General features: G+C 31.2%; 1 protein-coding gene across 20 annotated transcripts in view; it reads right to left on the bottom strand.

Moving 5' to 3' along the window:
• LOC115765434 (voltage-dependent calcium channel type A subunit alpha-1) overlaps nucleotides 1–21,710 on the bottom strand; it is a 91,692-nt gene that overhangs the window by 47,908 nt on the left and 22,074 nt on the right. For 10 of the 20 annotated variants that reach the window (XM_030708980.1, XM_030708991.1, XM_030708987.1 and 7 more), the window contains exons 15-23: nucleotides 18,833–18,976; nucleotides 18,468–18,669; nucleotides 15,195–15,359; nucleotides 13,631–13,741; nucleotides 10,294–10,377; nucleotides 8,547–8,552; nucleotides 5,001–5,003; nucleotides 2,762–2,944; nucleotides 220–314 (exon numbers count right to left, since the gene is read on the bottom strand). In XM_030708980.1, coding sequence (XP_030564840.1) covers nucleotides 220–314; nucleotides 2,762–2,944; nucleotides 5,001–5,003; nucleotides 8,547–8,552; nucleotides 10,294–10,377; nucleotides 13,631–13,741; nucleotides 15,195–15,359; nucleotides 18,468–18,669; nucleotides 18,833–18,976 — 993 coding nt within the window. Of the gene's footprint in view, nucleotides 1–219; nucleotides 315–1,752; nucleotides 1,845–2,761; nucleotides 2,945–5,000; nucleotides 5,004–8,546; nucleotides 8,553–10,293; nucleotides 10,378–13,630; nucleotides 13,742–15,194; nucleotides 15,360–18,467; nucleotides 18,670–18,832; nucleotides 18,977–21,710 lie in introns of all 20 variants that reach the window. The other 10 variants (XM_030708982.1, XM_030708990.1, XM_030708998.1 and 7 more) reach the window with 5 other exon arrangements.

The following is a 21,710-nucleotide window of genomic DNA, read 5'->3' as shown; positions in this document are numbered from 1 at the left end:
AAATATAACTATGTAAATGGGTATATATATATATATGTATATATATATCCATATGTATTTATATATGTATATATATATATATATATATATATATATATATATATTTATATGTATTTTTTTATATTCTTAACTATTGAAAATCGAAAATTTGCTTAACGAACAATTTGTAATTGTATTAACTCTATGCGATTAATCGCAATTGAGTTTAAGTTTACATACCTGAAAAGCAACATGACGCCTTGTATAAATGACTGGAAGTTGTTGTGCCTAGTAATGGAATTTTCCACTGTACCTAGTTTGATATTTCCGAATACCTATGCACGATTTAAATATCGGTAAATAATATAATGATTAATTTGTATTGTTAATAGCAACTATAAATGAAAAAGTTGAACACATAACACCTTTTCACCTAGATATCCTTTGCCTATTTATTATTTTTTTTTTATTATAAATAACTCTGCACTGCTTTTTAAACAGTGCTCTAATACAGGTAGAACTTTCAGATATATGACCCACTGAACACAGAAGCTAAAAAATATTCATGTAGCCACCTATGATCAAGACTTTCAGGTTTAATTAAGTTTCACGTACGAAAAAAGAGTTTTAGATACGAGTACTGGTTATAGCTTATGCAAATATAAATTAAATAATAACTGGACTAAGGATCCTAATATTGCTGATTACAGAAAATACAAATATGTAGGTGATATGTATTTATGGTTTGTCTGTGTATTTTAGGGTGGAGTACATAATTATATTTATATGTCAATACTTGGGTATGAAAATTATTAAAACAAAAATAAAGTGCCTGACTAGCTGTCTCTAATGAAGTTTGTATATAACGAGAAAAGAGGATTGATTTACATATGTTAGGCATACGTATAGATATATGTATAGGTAAAGGTATAGGTATAGGTATAGGTAAAGGTATAGGCATAGGTATGGCCACAGGTATAGGTATAGGTATAGGTATAGGTATTTGGTATTGGTTGTAAAGCCGAATTCTAACGCAACATTAATTGGCACAGTTAAATATTTATAATTATGAAAGCTGACGCAACCTGAACTGCGTTGTTAGCAACTGTTTTATTTTACAACATAAGATTTTATTGAAGTGTATTATACATTTGTATTGATTAAATTTCAAACAAATGTTTGTGAGCAAAACTTTGTAACAATACAAAAATTAACGTGTGTAAGATATCTACCGCGCATTTACAATAGTAAGTCGTAACGATAGCTGTAACTACAATGGCAACAGTTTCATACATACGAAAAACTAAGTTACGTGTTTTATAGAAACACATTTTGAACTGTCACAGCTAATGCATACAATTTATTCTTGGAGATTCGGTTTCTAATACTTTCTACATTTCTGATTTGTCTATTTATTAATTAACGAACGAATCAAACGAGTAACATGTATTATATTATGTGAACATATAACTAAATGATGCTTCAAAACTATCCAAGTCACAAAAGACGGCAAATTACCAATCATAATGCTTTCTCATTTGTGACTTGCTTAATAAACAACTGGTATTGACTGTTTAATTTATATATGTACGTACGATGTCCTCACACGTTGATGTCAAATCGTCACGTGTATGGACACTTGAATTTCTGAATTTAGGCAAACTACATACATTTTTCTAATATGAATGAAGTAATTATGTAGGTATGCTTGTCTGCTTGTGCCATCGTTTATAGACACTAAAGATACACTAAGTAACTTGATTCTTCGTTTACCGGAAGAGCAGCATGATTCCTCCAGAGAACGATTGGAAGTTATTGTGACGATTCAGTTGTGTGTCCGGATCATATTTAATGTTGCCAAAAACCTTTCAGTTTGTGAGATATTATAATTGGTTTATGTTAGACATTTTAAAGCTAATTTCAAATTTCTCTACGCTATAGTTCGAAAAACCACGCTTCATATTTATAATAAATATGTTATTGTTGAGACCGATCGCATTACTTTAAAAAAAAATAGACCGCTATTTTTCGTGTTGCGAAAAAGCAATACAATCGAAGGCCTGAGTACATAATTACATATATTAAATTTGGAAGGGGTCCTTGTCCAGATTTCATTAAACTTAATAAATGTTTTCGTCAACTGGCAAGGTCTAAAAAATGAACTACAACTGGTAAGTATTAACAGAAAAACATTTTAGTAACCTATCCAAAATAAACTTTAAGCACTATATAATCACAGCTAAAAGGAAAATAATTTGGTGATGTTTCATATTTTGAATAATTGAACCCAAGTATTGCCTATTTCAATATTAACACTTATCAGATGTACGGCCTATTGCGCGATAATTCAAAAGGTATTATTATTGCTATTAACACAAATATTGCACTATCTGCGGTTTGCTTCGTTAAAGGTAAGCTATACAAAGAAATATTTAAACATTCAAATTTAAATCATTATAATAATTTGGTCTATCTGCCAAGTGAAATGATGAGTAGATTGTTGTGAAAATTACATGGGCTTTGGCCTCAAAAACTAAATATGTATATGGTGTTTAAAATTATAATCAAACTAGGAATATGTATATCCTATTATAAGTATATTTTAAGGCTATTGTTGTTTAAAACAGCTACAAATCGATCCCAAGTATTATGTTGGCTATATCCCAGACTTGACCATGAACAATCAATTGTGTTATGTGTTATGTTTATGTTAAATTTGCGATCCATTATTTCCCATTTCTGGGATAATCAAAGGTTCAGTTCAGCGCGAACGGAAACTTACCTGCATGCCAATAATGGCGTAAATAAAAAATAGCATTGCAATAAGCAAACAGACATATGGAAGTGCTTTAAAAGATTGTACAAATGTCCACAGGAGAATGCGTATTGTATATCCTTGACGAAGTAATTTTATAAGACGCGCCGCACGAAACAAACGCAGGAAGCCAACGTTGATTGAGTTCGACTGTAAAATATTATTGGTCAAAGGGAGAAAAAGAGAAAAACAGAAAATAAGGAGAGTAGATTAGAGTGATGGTGTATCGTTTTTACCAATGAATTCAGATGTATTCGAAATTGACGCCTTTCAGCTCAGTTCGAATATGATCTCAGGTTGTTTCTCTGCTTTTTGCTTTTTTAATTAAGTTCGTTAGTTCTAAGTAGCAGTTATAGTAGTAGTAGTAGTAGTAGTAGTAGTAGTAGTAGTAGTATAATAGTAATATTAGTAGTAGGTAGTAGTGCAGTAGCAGCAGTAGTAAGTAAGTAGTGGTACTAGTAGCACATAATAAAAGTACATACATTTACATATTTGTATTAAGTTAGTTTTAGTTTGATTAGTAAGTAATGATCGATTCGTTAAATAATTGCAATTTTGATTGGTTAGTAAAATTCGACTCATTTAAAAAAATTTAATTTACCTTTTTTTCTATATATAAAATATAAAATAATTACAATCAAATTTTCATAGTATATACTCTATATAGAGATAATAATAATGAAACACAAGTATTAAATAAATATTCTTTTTAACAAAATGCTAAATAAAAAGTATTTCAAACTAATTGTTTATACATTATTACATTTTTTTTTTCTTTGTATGTTGCTTTTAATCAAAAACTATTGAGAAATTTCGTATCATATTAGGTTCAGGTTTAACTGTTTGGGAGTCTGCTTGTATATTTGTCGGTGTGTATATGTGTGTGTTGACTACCACACCAATACAGCGTAACATGTGCATTTGTATTTTTAAGATGCTGATACTAATTACAAAACAGTTTGAAAATGTGTCAATTATAGGGCCTAGGGGTCTTAATAATTAAAAATCTAAAAAAAATTTGAATTTGATTTTTTTGTACTGTACTAAACTATCAGGGCGAGTTTTTGCAATGATAAAAAAGCATAACGATACAAAAAGTACAACGTACATAAACATTTTTAATTACGAATAAAATTATTTATTCATATTTATCAGTATGTACATTTTCCGTTTGTTAATTTGTACACGTGTACACAAGTACGTTTTTTTGTTTTTTTTTTTTTTTTGTTTTTGTAGTGTAAAAGTAAGTTGGTTATGTAATAGTGTATATCAGTCAAAAAAAATATGTATACGTTTTTGTATGCATTGTGATTTGGCAATCATTGGTTATTAACCGATTCAAGAACTTTGACCAACATATTTTACTTATCAGCTGTTGCATATTAAAAATCATGTGTTTTTGTACATAGCACATACGTACGAATGTAGGAGTCACAGGAACGGTCACTGCAAACGTAACCGTGACTGTGACACACATACATTAGTAAATGAGTGCTTGGCAACGACTGACTTGGAGACGCATACCGCCTCGACGTGGCCTCTATATAAGTAAGTAGATTAAATAAATAGGTTAGATATGTTATAAGGTACAATTATCTCTGAATAAATATGTACATATGTATGTATGCATGTATATTACAACAATGCACTGTGTGCACTGCTATTGCTATTGTGAAGCATTAAGATACTAAATGTCACACTGAGACCATCTGTATCTGTACAAATCTCATACATTGCAGGAGGGTATATTGCAGAGTATTCCATTTGGTATGCCTATTGGATGGGAAACTGGGGTTGATTCACTTGATCCACTAGCAGGATATAGGATATAAGCAGTAACGATAAGATTGTTATGTAAAGAAAAGCATTATGAAACTTGTTATTTGAGCCAAGTCCATATCAACAATGGCATGGCAATGGCAATGGGGTAAGAGTACTACGAAAAATTAAAAGGGATATGGTGTACTTTGGACTAGAAACTTATTTAATGAGTAGCTAAATACATATATGTAAATATGTATTTTTGAAAATCAAGACAATTGAATCTACTACGGAAGAAAACATCAACGATGCGATGTGAATATAGAAAAGGATATATGGTAAACGTTTAGCTAAATTGCTAAAAAAAATTTATTTGTGGGTTCTTGTAAAGTTTTATAATTAATAAAAAAAAAAGAACTGTTCTTGTTTTGGTTTGTTTACTTACATCCTGTAGAATAATCAGAAACCATGTTCAATTGAAACATAGATTCGGTTTTTTTAAATTAATGAACACACAACTCATATACCGGATTGTCACCGAAGTTTTTGCCAAAAATGTTGTTGGTTTTTAGAAATACCAAACGGCAAGTTAATTGCATGGATTTAAAACAGCAGTTGTATTAAGTTGCATTGAGTTCGAATCGACAGCAGCCAAAGGATGAATTGCAAAGTTTTCAACGATAATGAAATGTGTGATTGTAGCAGTGCAGTTGAGCGTTGGTTATTTTTTTTTTCGTTTTAGATATTTTTGTTAATTTGTTTTTGTTTTTATTATTATTTAATTATAGTATTTATTTGCAATAACGAGTGCGTATTAGTTGTTTTTAAATCGAATTGCGGTTTTCATACGACGTTGGCGGCGTTATAGGTAGTCGATTATGTTTTTTTTTTTTTTTTTTTTTTTATTAGAAAAAACAAAGAAATTAATAAAGTAGATTGAAAATTATTAGTACTAATTTACTTTCTTGCAATATGCAAATATAAATCAATGAAAATATGTGATCAGCATTATGTGTAAGTAAATTGGAATGCACATATTTTACTGAATCTTTTATCACGCTGCATTTAAACTGCTCTATAAAACCTTGAAGTTTTAAAGCCACTTATGTGTACTAATATGTATGAGTATGGTAGTGGTATTTATAATTTGTATTACACCTTGCTTGTACATACGTTAGTATGAGCATACCGTACTATCAATTTATCGGTTTTGCATTAAGTTACCGGCAATCTAATGACAATAGCAAAACAACATAAACTTTTAAGAATTTTTGATGGTACCGAAGGATGTTATTATTTTGGGTTCATACCTTACTAACCTGAAGAGAACGTCAAAAAATATACAAATCTCAAATACGGATCATATGAACAAAGCAGTTATACAGCGTAAGCCTAACGGTACTGTATATCTTTCAATAAAGTACATTGTACATTCAGAAAGAAGTTTTATTTCGCGGCATGCATCTTAACAATCTAAACAACTTTAAAAAGCGTTTGTGTTATTAATAAATATTATACTATTAAAGATATTATGAGGGATACAAACCAACTCGATTTCGGCGTTTGTTTTCTGATTAGACTGCGATAAGCATATGAGAACAGCATTGCAATATACACAAACAATATTTAAAGGCTTCTTGAGAAAAGTATGGTTTTGAAGGAGTCTAAGATATCTTAAGAATATGACAGAGAAAATCTACTGCAGTATCTAAAGAAGTTGTACGTCGTTAAAGACCTGTAGTGAAAAGGGATAGTAAAAACAGAATAGTCGAGGCTCCCAAGTAGGTTAAATTGAATGGGCCAAAGTATTTGCCCTGTGCTATAAACAAGGCACTCAAGAAATCCATATGGAATTTACATCATGCGGAAAAGTTGATAGGTATGTATATACAGTTAAAAGAGTATACATAAGAATATTTTTGAAAACTTTGAGTGCTTAACTGAAGTCGTTTTTAGTACCTTTAGTTCTTTTGGTGGTTCTGATATTGACTTGCCGACCACTATGTACTATTACTTACATTCACCACTGGTCAGCTTAATAATTCCACTTACACAAATAAGAAATTAATTATTTTGTATTCAAGAAACGAATAAATTGTTTTTGTGGACCGACAGTCTTCTATATTTAAATTATAGCTTGGAATTGTTTGTCTGTGAAATCAAATTTTTCAGTGCTTTAAATCGAGCTCAAAAGTTGTTATTTTGTAAGTTTCTAAGTATAAGCTTTTCTGGTTAAATTATAAAAACAATTTGATTGATCAGTTATTCAAATACATGCGCAAAAAATGGGTAAAATTGACGCGAAATATAACAACAGACGCAGAACTCCACATTTTTGAGGAAATCAGAACTCACAACTAAACTCAGCTTTAATTATGTTGCTTCGGCTTTCACGTTTGCGTTTTCATGAATTCCTTTCTAGGTGCTTCTGTTTTCGCAATTTTTTTCATCGATATGTAACGTGATTTCAAAATCGATTATTGTGTGGTTCTCATTGGTTCTGAGATCGGTGCGTTTAATTATACTTTGCCTGTTACATATAAATTGCATAAGAATATTGTATCCTTTTTACGCATTTTTAATGAGTACAGGGGAGAAATAAATGTCCGTTTTGAAAACGGTTAAGCTTGAGGATTGCGAATACAGGATCACCTAATCCTACGTTTTAAAAACAGAATCGGACGAGACAAAAGTGAACACAGGAGCCCTGCTGATTATACATATATTGTGTTTTCATTTATATATCTGTGCAGCTGAGAAAATTGAAGCTGAAGAATTAAAGCTAGGCATAGAAATTCGTTAATATCCTCGTACACTTCGATACGCGAATACTGCAAAAATCGATATCTACGACAGTTTTGGTGCTAGATATGGACTCCCCTAAATATCGGTTTACAGTTTCAATGCTAGATATTTGCGATATCAGTATTATAGTTTGATTTAAACGGTACCTACTCTGCAAACCCGACTGCAAAGTTCTTAGTAGTTTTTTTTTTTGAACTGTTCGAAAAACTGAAAATTACAGATACGAGTATTCGCAACTTCGGTATTCTGGCAGTTAAATACTCATGCAGTCACAAATCTACATAAAGGATATATAAATCGGAATTAGGTTGAGAATTCCTTTACGACAGCTTTAACTTATCGTCATTTCTTAAAATATCAAAGCGTATTTTCTGTCAAATTATTCCCAAAAATTTGGATTTGATGAGAGTTTTGCTGAGAATCTTTAAAATTAATTAGGTTTTGAGAACACAAGCTTGATACTTTCAGCTCTTGTTCTCGTGACAACATTGGGCATACTATTTGACATAATAAAACTTAGACTTTTTCCAAGTAAGAACAAAATAATGGCTCTAATAAACTCACGTAAGCTCTAACACAATTCATGGCTATTATACTCAGCATGTCATCCATTTCGTGTCATGCTTAGTTTGAAAAATATTTTATTGTTATTTATTGTGAGTTTTAAAATAAGAATATACAAAACACGCCGTTATTTCAATAGAAATTTTTTCAAATTTTCAGATTTTCGATTTTCAGACTATTTTCACACTTGTTTTCAAAAAAAAAGACTCAAAAGTCTTAAACAGTTTAAAACAAATTTAATGTTGGCTTGAGATAAATAGAAAAAGAGTTCCCGTTGGATACCAATTTTCAATATAAATTAGCGAAAAGACCGATGGGTCCCAAAAACAAATTTGTTTTATGTAAATCTAGCTCTCTAGACCCAAAACTAAGTTGCGCCCATTTCGTAACTTAATTACAATATTGTCTGCTAGGGCACGCAAATAAAGGAAAAAAATGCAACACTTAATAAAAACGTGTGTAGAAATTGTATGTGTATATATAAGATCAAAAATATAAGATCTAATAAGCTTATTAGGTAAGTGAAAGGTGCTTAGCAGTAAAAGCGAAATCTAAAATCATTGATTCGAACACATAAGATTTTGAAAAATGCAATTCTGTGTAGATTGTGTTTCGTACTTACATCGTGCTGTTGGTGTTGAAATTTGTTGTACATGTCGATGTAGTTGTAGATGATATATATGTATGCATATGTATGTGCAACATGTGTATTGGATAACACATTCAATTGAAGCACATACACATGCAAAGTTGTTGAATGACAACATGTTTGTAATACAATTCAATTTGTTAATTGGTTCGTTTCATAATTAATTTGGTGGCAGTTTTGTTTTGTTTTTGTTTTTTTTTTTTTTTTTGTTTGTTTTTTTTTATATAATTATAATTTTGTTTGGTGAATTTGTTTTTAATACAAGTTGTGATTGTGATGAGCGAGTTAGTTGCATATTCATTGCATTTAGAATTGGCATTGGTGTTGGTTTTGAAATTACATAGTACAAGTGTGGGTGTTTTTTTTTTTGTTTTTGTTTTTTTTTTTCATTATTTTATTATTAATTTCGTGTTGGGCAGCGATAACGTGATGTTTCGTTTCCCGATGGCCAAATTTGGTGGGAATATTCATTAATAGAAGACATTTGTATCAAAGTATTTGATGTTTACATATATACATATGTAGTCGCATATATGCATTTACGTTACATATATATAAATTCGAATACATGTAAATATTTGCACGTGTTACATAATTCATACATTAATATACGTGAAGGGTGTAAATTTTGGATTGCGTGAGTGTTTTATTTGATTATTTTGCATTCATCGTTTTTTGTTTGTTTCGGATTTGGTTTTCCCGATTTTGAGACCACATTTCGTATTTGGTATTCGTTTTCGTACACAAATAAATATGAAAAAGGAAATCAAAAAGAAATATGATTATTAATTTCTGTATTTCGTGGGAGTTTCAAAAAGAAATATTATTTTTTATGTAAAATCTCATGGAAGTAAAATGTTCATTTGTCAATAACAATTTCTTGTGTAGCTGTATTCATTAGCGGTTTAAATATCAACAGCAGTGTCATATGTATATTGCCCTTGAAAACACACACTAAGATAACATTAAAAATAACCTGAATGTTTTCTAACATACTCGTCTCGTATTACTTCTGTGGAGTCCTCAAACCCAATTTTTTTTGTTCCCACACGATTTAATTTTTTTTAGTATTATTATTTACGTTAGCATTATAGCAAAAATCCACGAACAAGTCCCACTTATCCCCGCTGAGTCCACTAAAAAGTATAGACTCTTAATACTGAAGTTATTGATTTTCCATGATAAATAACCAAAGGTCATGTATACAGTAATATTTATAATTTAAATATGCTAATTGTTTCCAAGACATATGCTTTTATATCAATGTTTCAAATCATTTTTCTTTAATATAAGATAAGTCATTGACTTAGATTTCCTATGAACATACAAATAGCAAATTTCGAAAAATCAATTTGGATGTGTAAAGTACTCATTAATAATTTCCGTCCGTAAAAGTAGAGCTTTAACACCTTTAATCGGTTATCTTGACATTAAATCCACATTTCTCGAGTTTAAATACATATGCACGTATGTTCACATAAGTATGTGTACGTGGGTTTAAATATACATATGTGTACGTGTATATGTTTTCATATATGTGGTAAGTATTAATATAAATGTGTTGTTGTTATTGTACGGGTAGGAGTATCTTGGCAAAAAAAAATACTTTGTTTTTAAATGGATTATATTGTTTGTTTGTCTTGCATAACGGCCTACATAAATCGAACACAACAATAATATGTATGCTCAAAGTTAGCTATTGCAAACAGCATATAATTACCCCGAATTCCATCCAGAGTGCATCCACAATGCTGCCTAATACAGTAATAAGATCAAAAATGTTCCACGGATCCTTGAAAAAGTTCTATAAAACAAATGGTTACATATTATTTAAGGTTTAATTGTTTGTGTTATATCATTTTATTTCTCAACTGCATTATTTTGGGTTTGTTTGCTTTTGTTGTTTTTTTCTTTAGTTTTGAATCAATATGCAAAATACAATTTCATACGCTGAAATTTACAATGTTACATTCTGATAATTGTTATTCACTTAAATTAACACAAAGGTCCTTTTATTAATTTACTCAGAGTTTGCTAAAACACTATATAAGTTTTCATCAACATATAATGCTATAATCATTTAATTTTAATTAAAATAACGAAATTAACAAACTATTCCAAACAAACTAGTTTTGTCATCATTATAAGTACATTTAACACGAGCACATATGAAAGACCCATTTTACATTAATACCTACCGTACATCCAAATGCTACTACTTTAAGTATTGTCTCCATTAAGAAGAACAAGGTGAATACCAGGTTCATATAAGTCAGTATATCACTGTGGGTGGGCGGTGCATCATGAAACTATAAAATGAGAACACGAAGACATTTGGGATCGAACCGAAGTTTGTTTTAGATGAATTATTACATTTAACTAACATGAAAATTAAAGGCACATCGTATCCATTTATAAATAGATACGTAGTTCTTAGCCCAACCTTTAAGTTAAAAAAAAAAAAAAGTACATGCCATATATGTTTGATACAAATAAAAAATAAATTATACAAATGGACCAACATTATTTCATACATAATAAATATATACACTGATATCTATCTATCTATATGTTGTGATAGTTTTGGCGACCTTTCCATATTTAAATCTCTCTCTGTACATAAAAAAGTGTTCTATCTGAGTTATTGGTGATCAACGCGCAAGCCGTAGGATCAAAAGTGAGTACCAAAATTTTCAAAATTTGAACTTGGGTGGATGAGTGAGCAAACTTTGGATAGTAAGTTGGTGGATTAAATCCACTTAAAGACATAATTGAAATATATTGTCAGGCGAAAAGAATGACTTTCTTAGACACACCAAAGATTAAATATCCTTGTAGGCTTACGGTTTTACAAATATGTGAGGAGAGTCGAGAGGCTTGCAGTATAAGTTTAAACCGATCGGATGAAACTTAAAGCTTCGACCAAACAATAATTGACCCGCAATAAGCACCGTAAAGGCTTGCTTTTCCGAAAAGTGTGAATTAGGTCACAAATGAGTTTTCAAAAAGTTCTTTGGATCTTTGAAGCTTAAATTCGATCGGACAACACTTAAAAGACGGTATAACCTTAGACCTAGGAGGGGTGGAGCGAAAAATGTAAAACCCATCTTAAATAAATTTTCATAAACTAACTTTGAAATAAATTTAATCCCGAAACTTAACCCGTCAAATCCTTGACTCCCATATCGACCGAGTAGTGAATTTTCTGAAAAGTTTCAACCCCCCCTCGAACATACACACAAAGGTTTTTGAAAATGAGTTCGAGGCCGATCGGATGGTTAAAAAAAAGACGCATGTAACCGTTTCCACAATTTTCCCACACTTAAGGATTGCATTTTCCAAACCCTGTCTAATTACGGTTAACACTTCAGCTTCCCAGCTCAAGGGCTGTGCGTTGATCTCCAAACAATCAGTCAGTCAGCAAGAATAAGCAGTTTTATATGTATATAGAGACTCCAAATGTCCCAAGCGACATTGAAAATCAAACTCATGATTTAAAAATAATACAAATAATTAAATAAAATGATATAAGCTAACAGAACAATGCCTTTTCATGAAATGTAAACTACATTTTTAGTCCACTAGATGAAACACTGTGCGCGACATATCAATAAAAAATCTCAAAGTATAAACTGTCAAATCGTTAGGCGTGGATTATCAACATGAGAGGTATTAAAAGCGAAAACATGACATTGCCGTTGACTAAGACGAATAGGTTAATAGTTGCTGACAATTTTTCGTATTACAGTTTAATTAAATATGAACATATGTCCGTACATAATTATATATATAGCTAGCTATCTGACAGCTAAATTGTTAATATAATATTTTTATTATTTCACTTTGTACTATCCGCTAAATTAAAATAAAAATGGTCCTAGGTAGTGATGTAAAAAAACAGCGATTTATCAAAGATCACTAAGCCCGATTTTTCATAATAAGCCTCGATGTATTTATTTTCAACATCTCGATATACATCGATGGACTAAACAAAAAAGATACATTGATACATTCCCATATAAAACTATGATGATTGGAATAAGTAAAAATAAAGCTGGCCAAGAAAGAATGATCATAATCAGATCGCCGAAGATTAAATACCTTTGTACACATATTGCTTACAACTATTTAGATATGTGGAAGAATCGTTAAGCTCGTAGCTGTTGAGTTCCGTAAAGATTGCTTAAGAAAGAAAAAATTGTCCCTAGCGAAAACACATTGAGCGATTCTTCCTATAGAGCTGTATAGGTTGATAGTGGTTAGGAATGTAGAAATATAATTGATTGTGACGAATATGACTTCTGTTTATGCATTACTTAATTCATTACAAAATAATAATATCTCTCTACAAGGGTAAACTAATGATGAACTGATATTGACTTTTAATGCTGATTTAATGGTATAGCATTTATTAACAATTGGGAAATTAGTAGGAAACAATCGAGGTGACAAAGCTGTATATTTCTATACATGAAAGTTAAGAATCGATGACCGATTTTCTCAGTTTTACATCACTGTTTTAAAGACGATTTGTATGAAAATTAAGAATAATAAAAATGGAAATGTTACAACTTTCTATCAATTTAAGTTTGGTGAACTTTTGATCTTAATTAATAATGATTAGTCGACTCGTGGTCCAAGTAGGACCCCTAATTAACACTTTGTGTGAAAATCTGCTAGATTTGAAAAGAAACATTGATACATTGCTGTTTTGTTTATAAAAAAAAAGAAGTTGTGTTTGGGCCTTTTTATTTGAAATTCTGTGTATTGAAGCGTACTTTCGAGACATATTTACAAGCACACAGAGAAATAGATACATGCGTTAAAGTTGGTAATGTGAGCATATGTAGTTTGAAAAACCTTACCTTGACATGACCTTAAAAAGCTCTGCCTTTAAACATACATACAAATATTACCAAATGATAATGTGACATTGTATATTTCAGCATACTTAGAACGGACTTAAATAGTCTGTACATTGGATCTAGCTGATTTAAAGATCGAAATGCTAACCGATAACACTTACAGTATTTTATTTTGTACAATCTTAAACTTACCTTGACACCGAATCCAATTATCTTAAGAACAGTTTCAACACTGAACATGCCTGTGAATCCCATGTTGATGTATTTGAGTGATTTTTCATACATCTCACTTTGATTATGATACTGTTAAGATTGTTGTTTATGATTAGTTTGTTTCTCTCATTTCAAAACATCACAGACATTGTCTGTTAGCCAAAAGTAGGATTTGCGCAAATGGTCCGCAATTATGTACGATTACAGAGGTGTGTATTTGAACAACGCATTTCAATTATCCCAAAAATAATGTAATAAAAAAGACTTCAAATATTACCGCCATAAATACGACGTTCCTAAATCAACAATAATTCCTTTTCGCATTCGCTATTTATATTGTTTCTCATCGACGAATCATGCGACATAGAAAATTCGATATACATACCCTCGTATGTTACGTGTTTGTAGAAAAATTGAAGTATCCCCATAAAAAAGAAAATAAAAAATAAAACTCCATGCCAGTTTGCATAAGGACAAACTTAAATTTTTAATGGCTTATATACAATTCACAACATCGATTTATACATTTTTAAGATTGATTATAATATATTATTTGTTGCATATTGATACCAAATTTAGTACATTATTTTTAATGTGTATAAGCCAAATAAAATGGAGAGATTCATTAAAACATTTTGATTGACAGTGAACTACTAAATTTGAATAGTGGTTAACTAATAAATTGTACAATAAATATTTGTGGGTATTTTTAAACTTAGCGGGTATGTAAAAATAGTACATTTAAAAAAAAAAAGTGTCAACTTTATAAAATTCTTACAGTTGCTAAATACGGGGGCTAACTGATAACTTTTCGGTTTCAATATTTTTCAAACTAATTTCCCATTTTATTGTCTGAACCCCTTGAAAATGGGTAAAAAACGTTATAATTTTGTATGAACGCGTCATTCTCGGAAACTATAAAAGCTAAGGACTTGAAATTCTCGCATATCATATGCACAAAGAGTTTATCATTTGTTGTCCCACTTCCACAATATCCATAAAATCAGTTGTGAGTCTTGTTTTGTATGAATAACTTTAAAAAAAATTTCAAAAAATATATGTAGATTATAAATATTCGCGAATAAAAAGCGTCTTATAATCTAAAAGCAGTATTATTTGTGAAGGGAACTCAGCGCGGAGTTCAGAGTAATTTTCAGTCATTTACTTTCGACTATAACAGTCCTATTTCTACTGAAAAATGTTCATCTCCCAGCAGGCACTCCCGACTAGAGCAATATTACTTGTTTTCATCAGCTTTTTGTAAGCTGCCCTGATTATTTCGGTTGTTTTCTTTATGAAAAAAATTGTATGTTTTCAAAAGTGGGAATGCTTTTAGTTGCAATATATAATATATATTCAAATACATTAAGTAATAATAGAGATTTTCTGTACGAATTAATGTTAGGAAAATCACTGAAACCGTAGACTCAGAAGGCCCTCGTATATAGTTTTTTCTAATCATTGGCCCAAATTAAAATGCGTTTGTTTGTTTTCAAATTAGTAGTAATTACATGTGAATGGGAACACAAATACGGAAACTTACCTTCATCATCAATAGCAGTGTATTGAAAACAATCAGCATCATTATAAAGTATTCGAATGGGGTAGAGACAACAATGCGCCACACTTTGTACTTAAAAGTATTCCGATTTTTTGGCATATAACGTTCAAGAGGTCGAGCTCCAATTGTAAAATCAATACAAGATTTCTGTGAAAAAAGAAAAGAATTTTTATATTATACCATATCAACAAAAACAGTGTGCACTGTGATTTTCATATCCTGTAGCCATTGAAATAGGTAAAACGGGTGGTTTTGTCAATATCTTCATGTTGTTGGCAGAAAAAAACATCTCGACCTAATATATATTCTTGATCTGCACGACGATTTTAGTCTAGTCTAAGTCGATCTTGCCATGTTTGTCTGTATAAACGCGTCGATCTAAGATGCTTATCCGAGCTAGCAACTTTATATTTGAAATATTAATTCTGGTATATAGTACGCGGAATGTGTTTATCTCTTTTGCAAAGAGCTATGACTTATTGGAATCACAGATAAATTGAAATCGTGTTTTCAGAGGTTTGTGCAGACATTTAAATGCCGTACATAAGCGCACAATTGGCGCTTAGAGGTTCTTTAAAAATATAGAAAAATCGACATCAACCTATGACAAGGGTTTAATTATTTTTTTCGTATGTATGCATACAAGATAGTAAAAATGTTTTTTCCGGCGGATTTGCTGGGTTAAATGTATCTCATATGCGTAGATTCTCGACTCGTGGGAAGCTTCGATGCAGAGAAAGTCCGATACAAAGTGTCAAATAGCTTAGAATAGCAGAAGAAATATAAAGTTCATTTTAAAGTTCGTCTTAATTAAAGTTGTCTACGTGTGAAAGCTGGGTAAAAGCCTATATCTAAAATTTAACGCACAAAACTTGCCACGGCAAGGCCGGGAAACACCCGCTGGTTAATTTATAATTGAATATAATACCAATCATAATTCTACGTTTAGCTTAAGAGATGAGATACGTTTTTGGGAGTCTAGTGGAATAGGATATCAGTTTAATCCAAGAAGGGTAGTAAACAGCAATTGTTTCGGCACGGCTTCAATTCTTTTGAAGTGAATATTACAGCGAATATGATAGGAGAGAAAATGTAGAAATAATGATTTTTGATTGGACCATCGCTTGATGAAACTTGGAAAAGTCCTGGCTTTCTAAGCTGTGGCCAAAATGCGAGAGTCTATTTATGGTGTATGATCATTATCTTTTAGATTAAAAAGGCTAACTCGACACTGAAAGGCAACAATGTCAGCTTGTCATAGGTGAGTGAAAGCAATATACATATGCGCGAATAAACTTTACCACACTATAGGAAATGTATTCTTGAATAACTTGAGCGCTTCTTTCATCGTAATCCAAATATTTTGGTGGAGTTTATCCAAAAAATGAAATGGTAAGCTGACACCAAATTGTGTTTATTAAGCTTTAATTGTCATTCTATACCACAGAGATAGACAACTCTGTAAGCCATGCCGCCTTGTAACTACACTTAAAATGCATAGTCCTTTGCTAGGTAGAGATCGGAGGGTACTGATTCCAGCGGATAATAAAACAAATGAATCGACTGTTGGCTGTTGATGCTAATCAAGAATGTATTAATAGGTTTACGCCTTGAATGCTGCATGCTATACACATATATTTTATATTTTACCCTGTTTTACCTCTTAGCGATGGGAGCAGGGTATACAAATTAGATAGATAAGTCTTGACGCTAGTGAGTTTTACATTTTTCTGTCTAATTTAAATGGTAATTTAAAAGCTATTATGTAAATGCATGCCAATCAAAACGAGATTAACTAAAAAAGGATAATTTTGCATTTCTGTGCAATTGTTTTATCAATTCCGGGTGTTAGTGCCGGTGCCTCACTATATTTGAAATAATAATTGATTCCTCACTATATTTGAAATAATATTTGTTCAATTTTCAATTCTCTTCAGCCGATTAATAACCAAAATTCAGTTCAACTCGTTATGTATAAGGCCGCCTTAATGAAAGATATTGCTGGGTTAATGACATACTTACAGTATTTATTATTGTGTATTCAGCAACGAACTACATAGTTTGGCGAAAATAGCGACTTGACGATACCAATCGTTAAATATTCAACACTGAATATTTAAGGACTATCGTGGGTATTATAAAAAATCTCTACTTTCCGGTAAATGTTCACTCTTTATATTAATGGGTTTCTAATAATGTTTATATACAGGGTCCGATCGATACATTAACCTATATATGTTCTAAGGCCTATGGCACGATTAATTGATGTATTTACATCTGGAGATTAAAATTAGTTGATCAAATTTTTAAGAACTTTTTTGGGAAGTAACAAAAGCAATACACAAAAAAAAAAAAAACGCTAAATATATACACATACAATCATTTTTATTGTTCTGTATTATTCTGAGGCAATACGACCATAGGGCTTCACCCTTAACAGAACGCACATACGAACATTGTCTTTCTTTTTTAAATTCTAATAATGACAGGAGCCTAAGGGCTTTTTTCTTTTTAAATAATATACATGAATAGTACTACTAAGTAAGTAAGTTTGATACTATTGTCGAATCATAAACCACTTCGAACATTTTTATGGGCCGATTGTCAAATTATGCGGCAAGCAACACGAACCAACTTTCAAATTCTCACGTCCAATGCTTGCTGGGCCCCAAATGGCTTATCCTTGCAATTTCGAAAGTTTAATTTAATTATTGCACGCAGCTTTTATTAAGCAGTAAATTGACAAAATAAGTCTCGTACAACAGGACATATTGCGTACGTTTATGCAAGTAATGCCAAGTCGCATTTATTGCAGAGACGGACAAGATAAATGTTAGCCCTATGTAGACCAAATGTAAATATGGTCAATAACGACACTCAAGGCGTCAGTCTAATCGTTAGTGGTGGCAAATATGCTATATGTTTTAATGGAAGGTACATACAGGAACGATTACGAGTACGTGTACAGGTACATATAGCTGAACCTGAGCTAATAACGTTTGCGCAAACGCATTTTCCGTACAGTGATTGATTGTATTGTTTGGCTAGCATACATAAGTAACTATTTAATAGAGGTATATACATGTATGGGTATCGTTGTATGTGTGTACATTTACGTGCAGATACATAGATAATTGTTAATTTTACGACTATCAATTTTACGAGTAAGTACATTACACATGAAACACACATCAAACACAAAGTCATTTTTGAATTCGTTTTTAAAATTTTGTATTTTTTGATTTGCTGGCTCACCTGATTTTTGTCAATTTCACCGTCTTGTAATTCAGCTTCGCCTTGCTCTTGAAATGTAATAATTATCAAGGCGACGAATATGTTGACGAAGAAGAATGGAAATACAATAAAATATACTATATAAAAGATGGACATTTCGATCCGGAAATTTTGGATTGGACCCCTATCTTCATAAGTGGCAGCCATTGAGTGTTGCAAGACCCTATGTGATGATTACCATTAGCAACATTTAAGTGAAGATAGCACAAAACAAAAAATAAAAACAAAGTACAATTGAATTATTCACCAGTAATATTTGCACTTTGTTGCATATTATATATACTATAGTATTAGTATAACTTAAACGCTACGAGCAAATAGCTTACTGTGGCCATCCTTCGCCGGTTTGTACAGCAAAAAGCGTCAACATGGCTGCGGCGACATTATCGTAATGGAAGCTGCGGGGCTTCCACACTCGCATCTCCTGTTTGGGCAGCAACTCGTCTTCCTCGTATTTAAAATACGAGCCCCTTCAGGTGGTGGTGATGGTTGCATATTATATGTTAATGTTTGGTTTATGATGTGTTCGCAATTAAATTTTTTAAAACGTTGTGAAATAATAAGTAATTGGATTAATTACTTAATTAAAGTTGTAAAAAGCAAGTTTCGTACAATTAAAAACACTACAGAAACAAAATATTCAAAGTACATTATGATATGAATAACATTTAACGAAAATTTAATTCGAATAACATTCATTTTGCTTTCCAAATATGTATGTGGAAAATTCTATGATGTTTTGTAAAAAGTTTGAAAACATGATAATACCAAAATTTATATGTGGGACTATTTGCACAAAGAAATCTAATGAATATACATCAATCAATCAATCAATCAATCAATCATTGGGTCAGGTGGTATCAGTAAATATTGCACAACAAAAATTAAAGCAGAATATTATGTATATATGTAGGCTTGTTTTCCTTTTATGGATAAATATGCGATTTGTGTGTCTGCATTTGTTTTTGTACCAGTATTTAAATTTGTCTAGCTGTAACCCAGAACAATCCAAATCAACACTGTGCAATCAGAAGGCGTACAAATAAAAGAAATGTTCGAAAACTTAATACATCTACAGTTACATCCAGTAACTCCGCTTAACCCATAGTTAAGTTAGCAAAGCTGTAAGTCTGTAAGTTACTTCATGTTGCATAAACCATTAAACCAAGACCTACATACGTAATATAATGCGGTGCATTTAAGTCTTTATGCGAAAGAGTGAAGCCGAGTCGATTTTTAATTGGTAGTGCACAACGTATACGTAAGTCGCTGGTTGTTTGTTCGGCGATGTGTAACAAGGCAGCTGCGCTTATGATGTGGAGTAATCTACTCAGTTTGGGATAATCAACGTGATTGCAAAGGTAATTGATCTGGCGACTGTATTGTACTTATTGTCATGAGTATGTCTTCAAAATAATAAGCATAGCCGTACACAGTCGTATGTATGTATGAGCACAATGTACGTCTAGAAATGTTAGTATCTGTTTAATTCTGTATAATTTTCATGTCAATTAGGTTTGAGCGGCCTTTGCATAAAACAAACTGATAGTCATCCTGTGTTTTTAATTTTGTTTACACTTCTCAATTGTTTGTTTTCCACACTTAACGGAGGCTTTAACATTTGTTTTGTTTTGTCCTTGTATGCTCTTGTTATAGAAGGGATCGTTACACTCACGTTACGTGCAACGGCTCATGGAGTCCGATTTTTTATTTGTTGCCAATGTATATTTGAATAAACCTATCTTCTATTGAAACTGATTTGAATCTTCTTTGTACATATTATAAGTTGTTAATTCTATTTAAAGAAATTATAGAATGTATGTATTAACTATAAATAGACATTACCATATTTGAAAATTGAGAGATAACTTGTAAGGTGAAATAGGAGGAAATTTAGGACACTAGTCTCAAACATGACATTTAGGACATGATGTACTACTCATTTAAGCAAAAGATCTACTTTTAATACGATTAGTTATTCTATTGCGTGTACGCGAATACAGACTTATTAAGAAATCTTCTGGTAGTAATATGGACTCTTTGGTATTGCAAATACCCAATTGTAAAGAAATAAAACGATTATTTACATGCTAAACGCGATCGACAGCAGATTCTTGGATTCAATGGAATTTCAGTTGAGTCAAATTGGCTGTTTTTCGACATTGATTTTTGATTTGGTGTAGAAGGCAACACATATAAAAATACATTGATCGACTTAATAGACTGACTATAAATTAAATAGAATAAAACTAGAAAGGTCTTAGGTGGCAATTGTAGTTTTGCATTTCAGTTCTTTTCTATGAATATATACACAGACACTGATATTGTTGTTGAGTTTTGTTTTCTATTTGTATTTCGCTCGTAATTTTATATTTATTAATTTAAAAATCAGTTGTTTGTTATGGTTGGTTTACTTGTTAATAATTTCGTTTTTGGCCCTTTTACTCGCATGAATGTTCAACACAATTCAGGCAAGAAAAACTGGGCGAGAAACTGTAAAATGCTACTCTTACATTCTGTAAAATCAGTGCACCTTTTTTGTCTTCTTAGAAAAGAAAAAAGATACAAGCAAACAACAAACACATAAGAAATTAAATAATATACAATTGAAAAAAAGTATATTGGAGACAAAAACATAAAAAACGTATGTTATCTGTTTTTCGCAATTGCAATGATTCACCATGTATACATATATACTTAAATATGTCGAATATTTTAAGCATACGTACATACTTATTTCAAAATATATGTACACACAGTGTCATGCAAACGACTAATTTATAACTCTCAAGAGTGCTGGATATCTTGATCAATAATAAAAATTCATGAGGTTGAATCATGAACAAAATTTCGTTCCCTTGCCTTAACAATTACTAAATATTGCACCTCACTCTCCCTATGATCTCAACTTTAGAAATGCGATTATCATAGGTACATACATATATATATAATTGTATATATACATATATATATACATACATATGTTGGAAAACATTGTGAAGGACGAGAAGAACGATGAGCCTTAGCTTTGGATAGGACTGCAATTCGAATGGTCATTTAGAATTGGTGTAAACATTTATAGGAACCAAACGTGGATAATGTGGTATAATTGTGTATATAAGCAAGTACAAAGGTTATACATACATAGAAAAGGTACTAGGTACTAACTACGTAGTACTAGTCACACCTCAAATGAGGTTACAC

Source organism: Drosophila novamexicana, unplaced genomic scaffold (genome assembly GCF_003285875.2).
Source record: "Drosophila novamexicana strain 15010-1031.04,08,12 unplaced genomic scaffold, DnovRS2.1 tig00000960-arrow-arrow-pilon, whole genome shotgun sequence".
NCBI lineage: Eukaryota > Metazoa > Arthropoda > Insecta > Diptera > Drosophilidae > Drosophila > Drosophila novamexicana.
The sequence above is the reverse complement of the archived record's forward strand: the minus strand, read 5'-3'. Positions and strand labels throughout refer to the sequence as shown.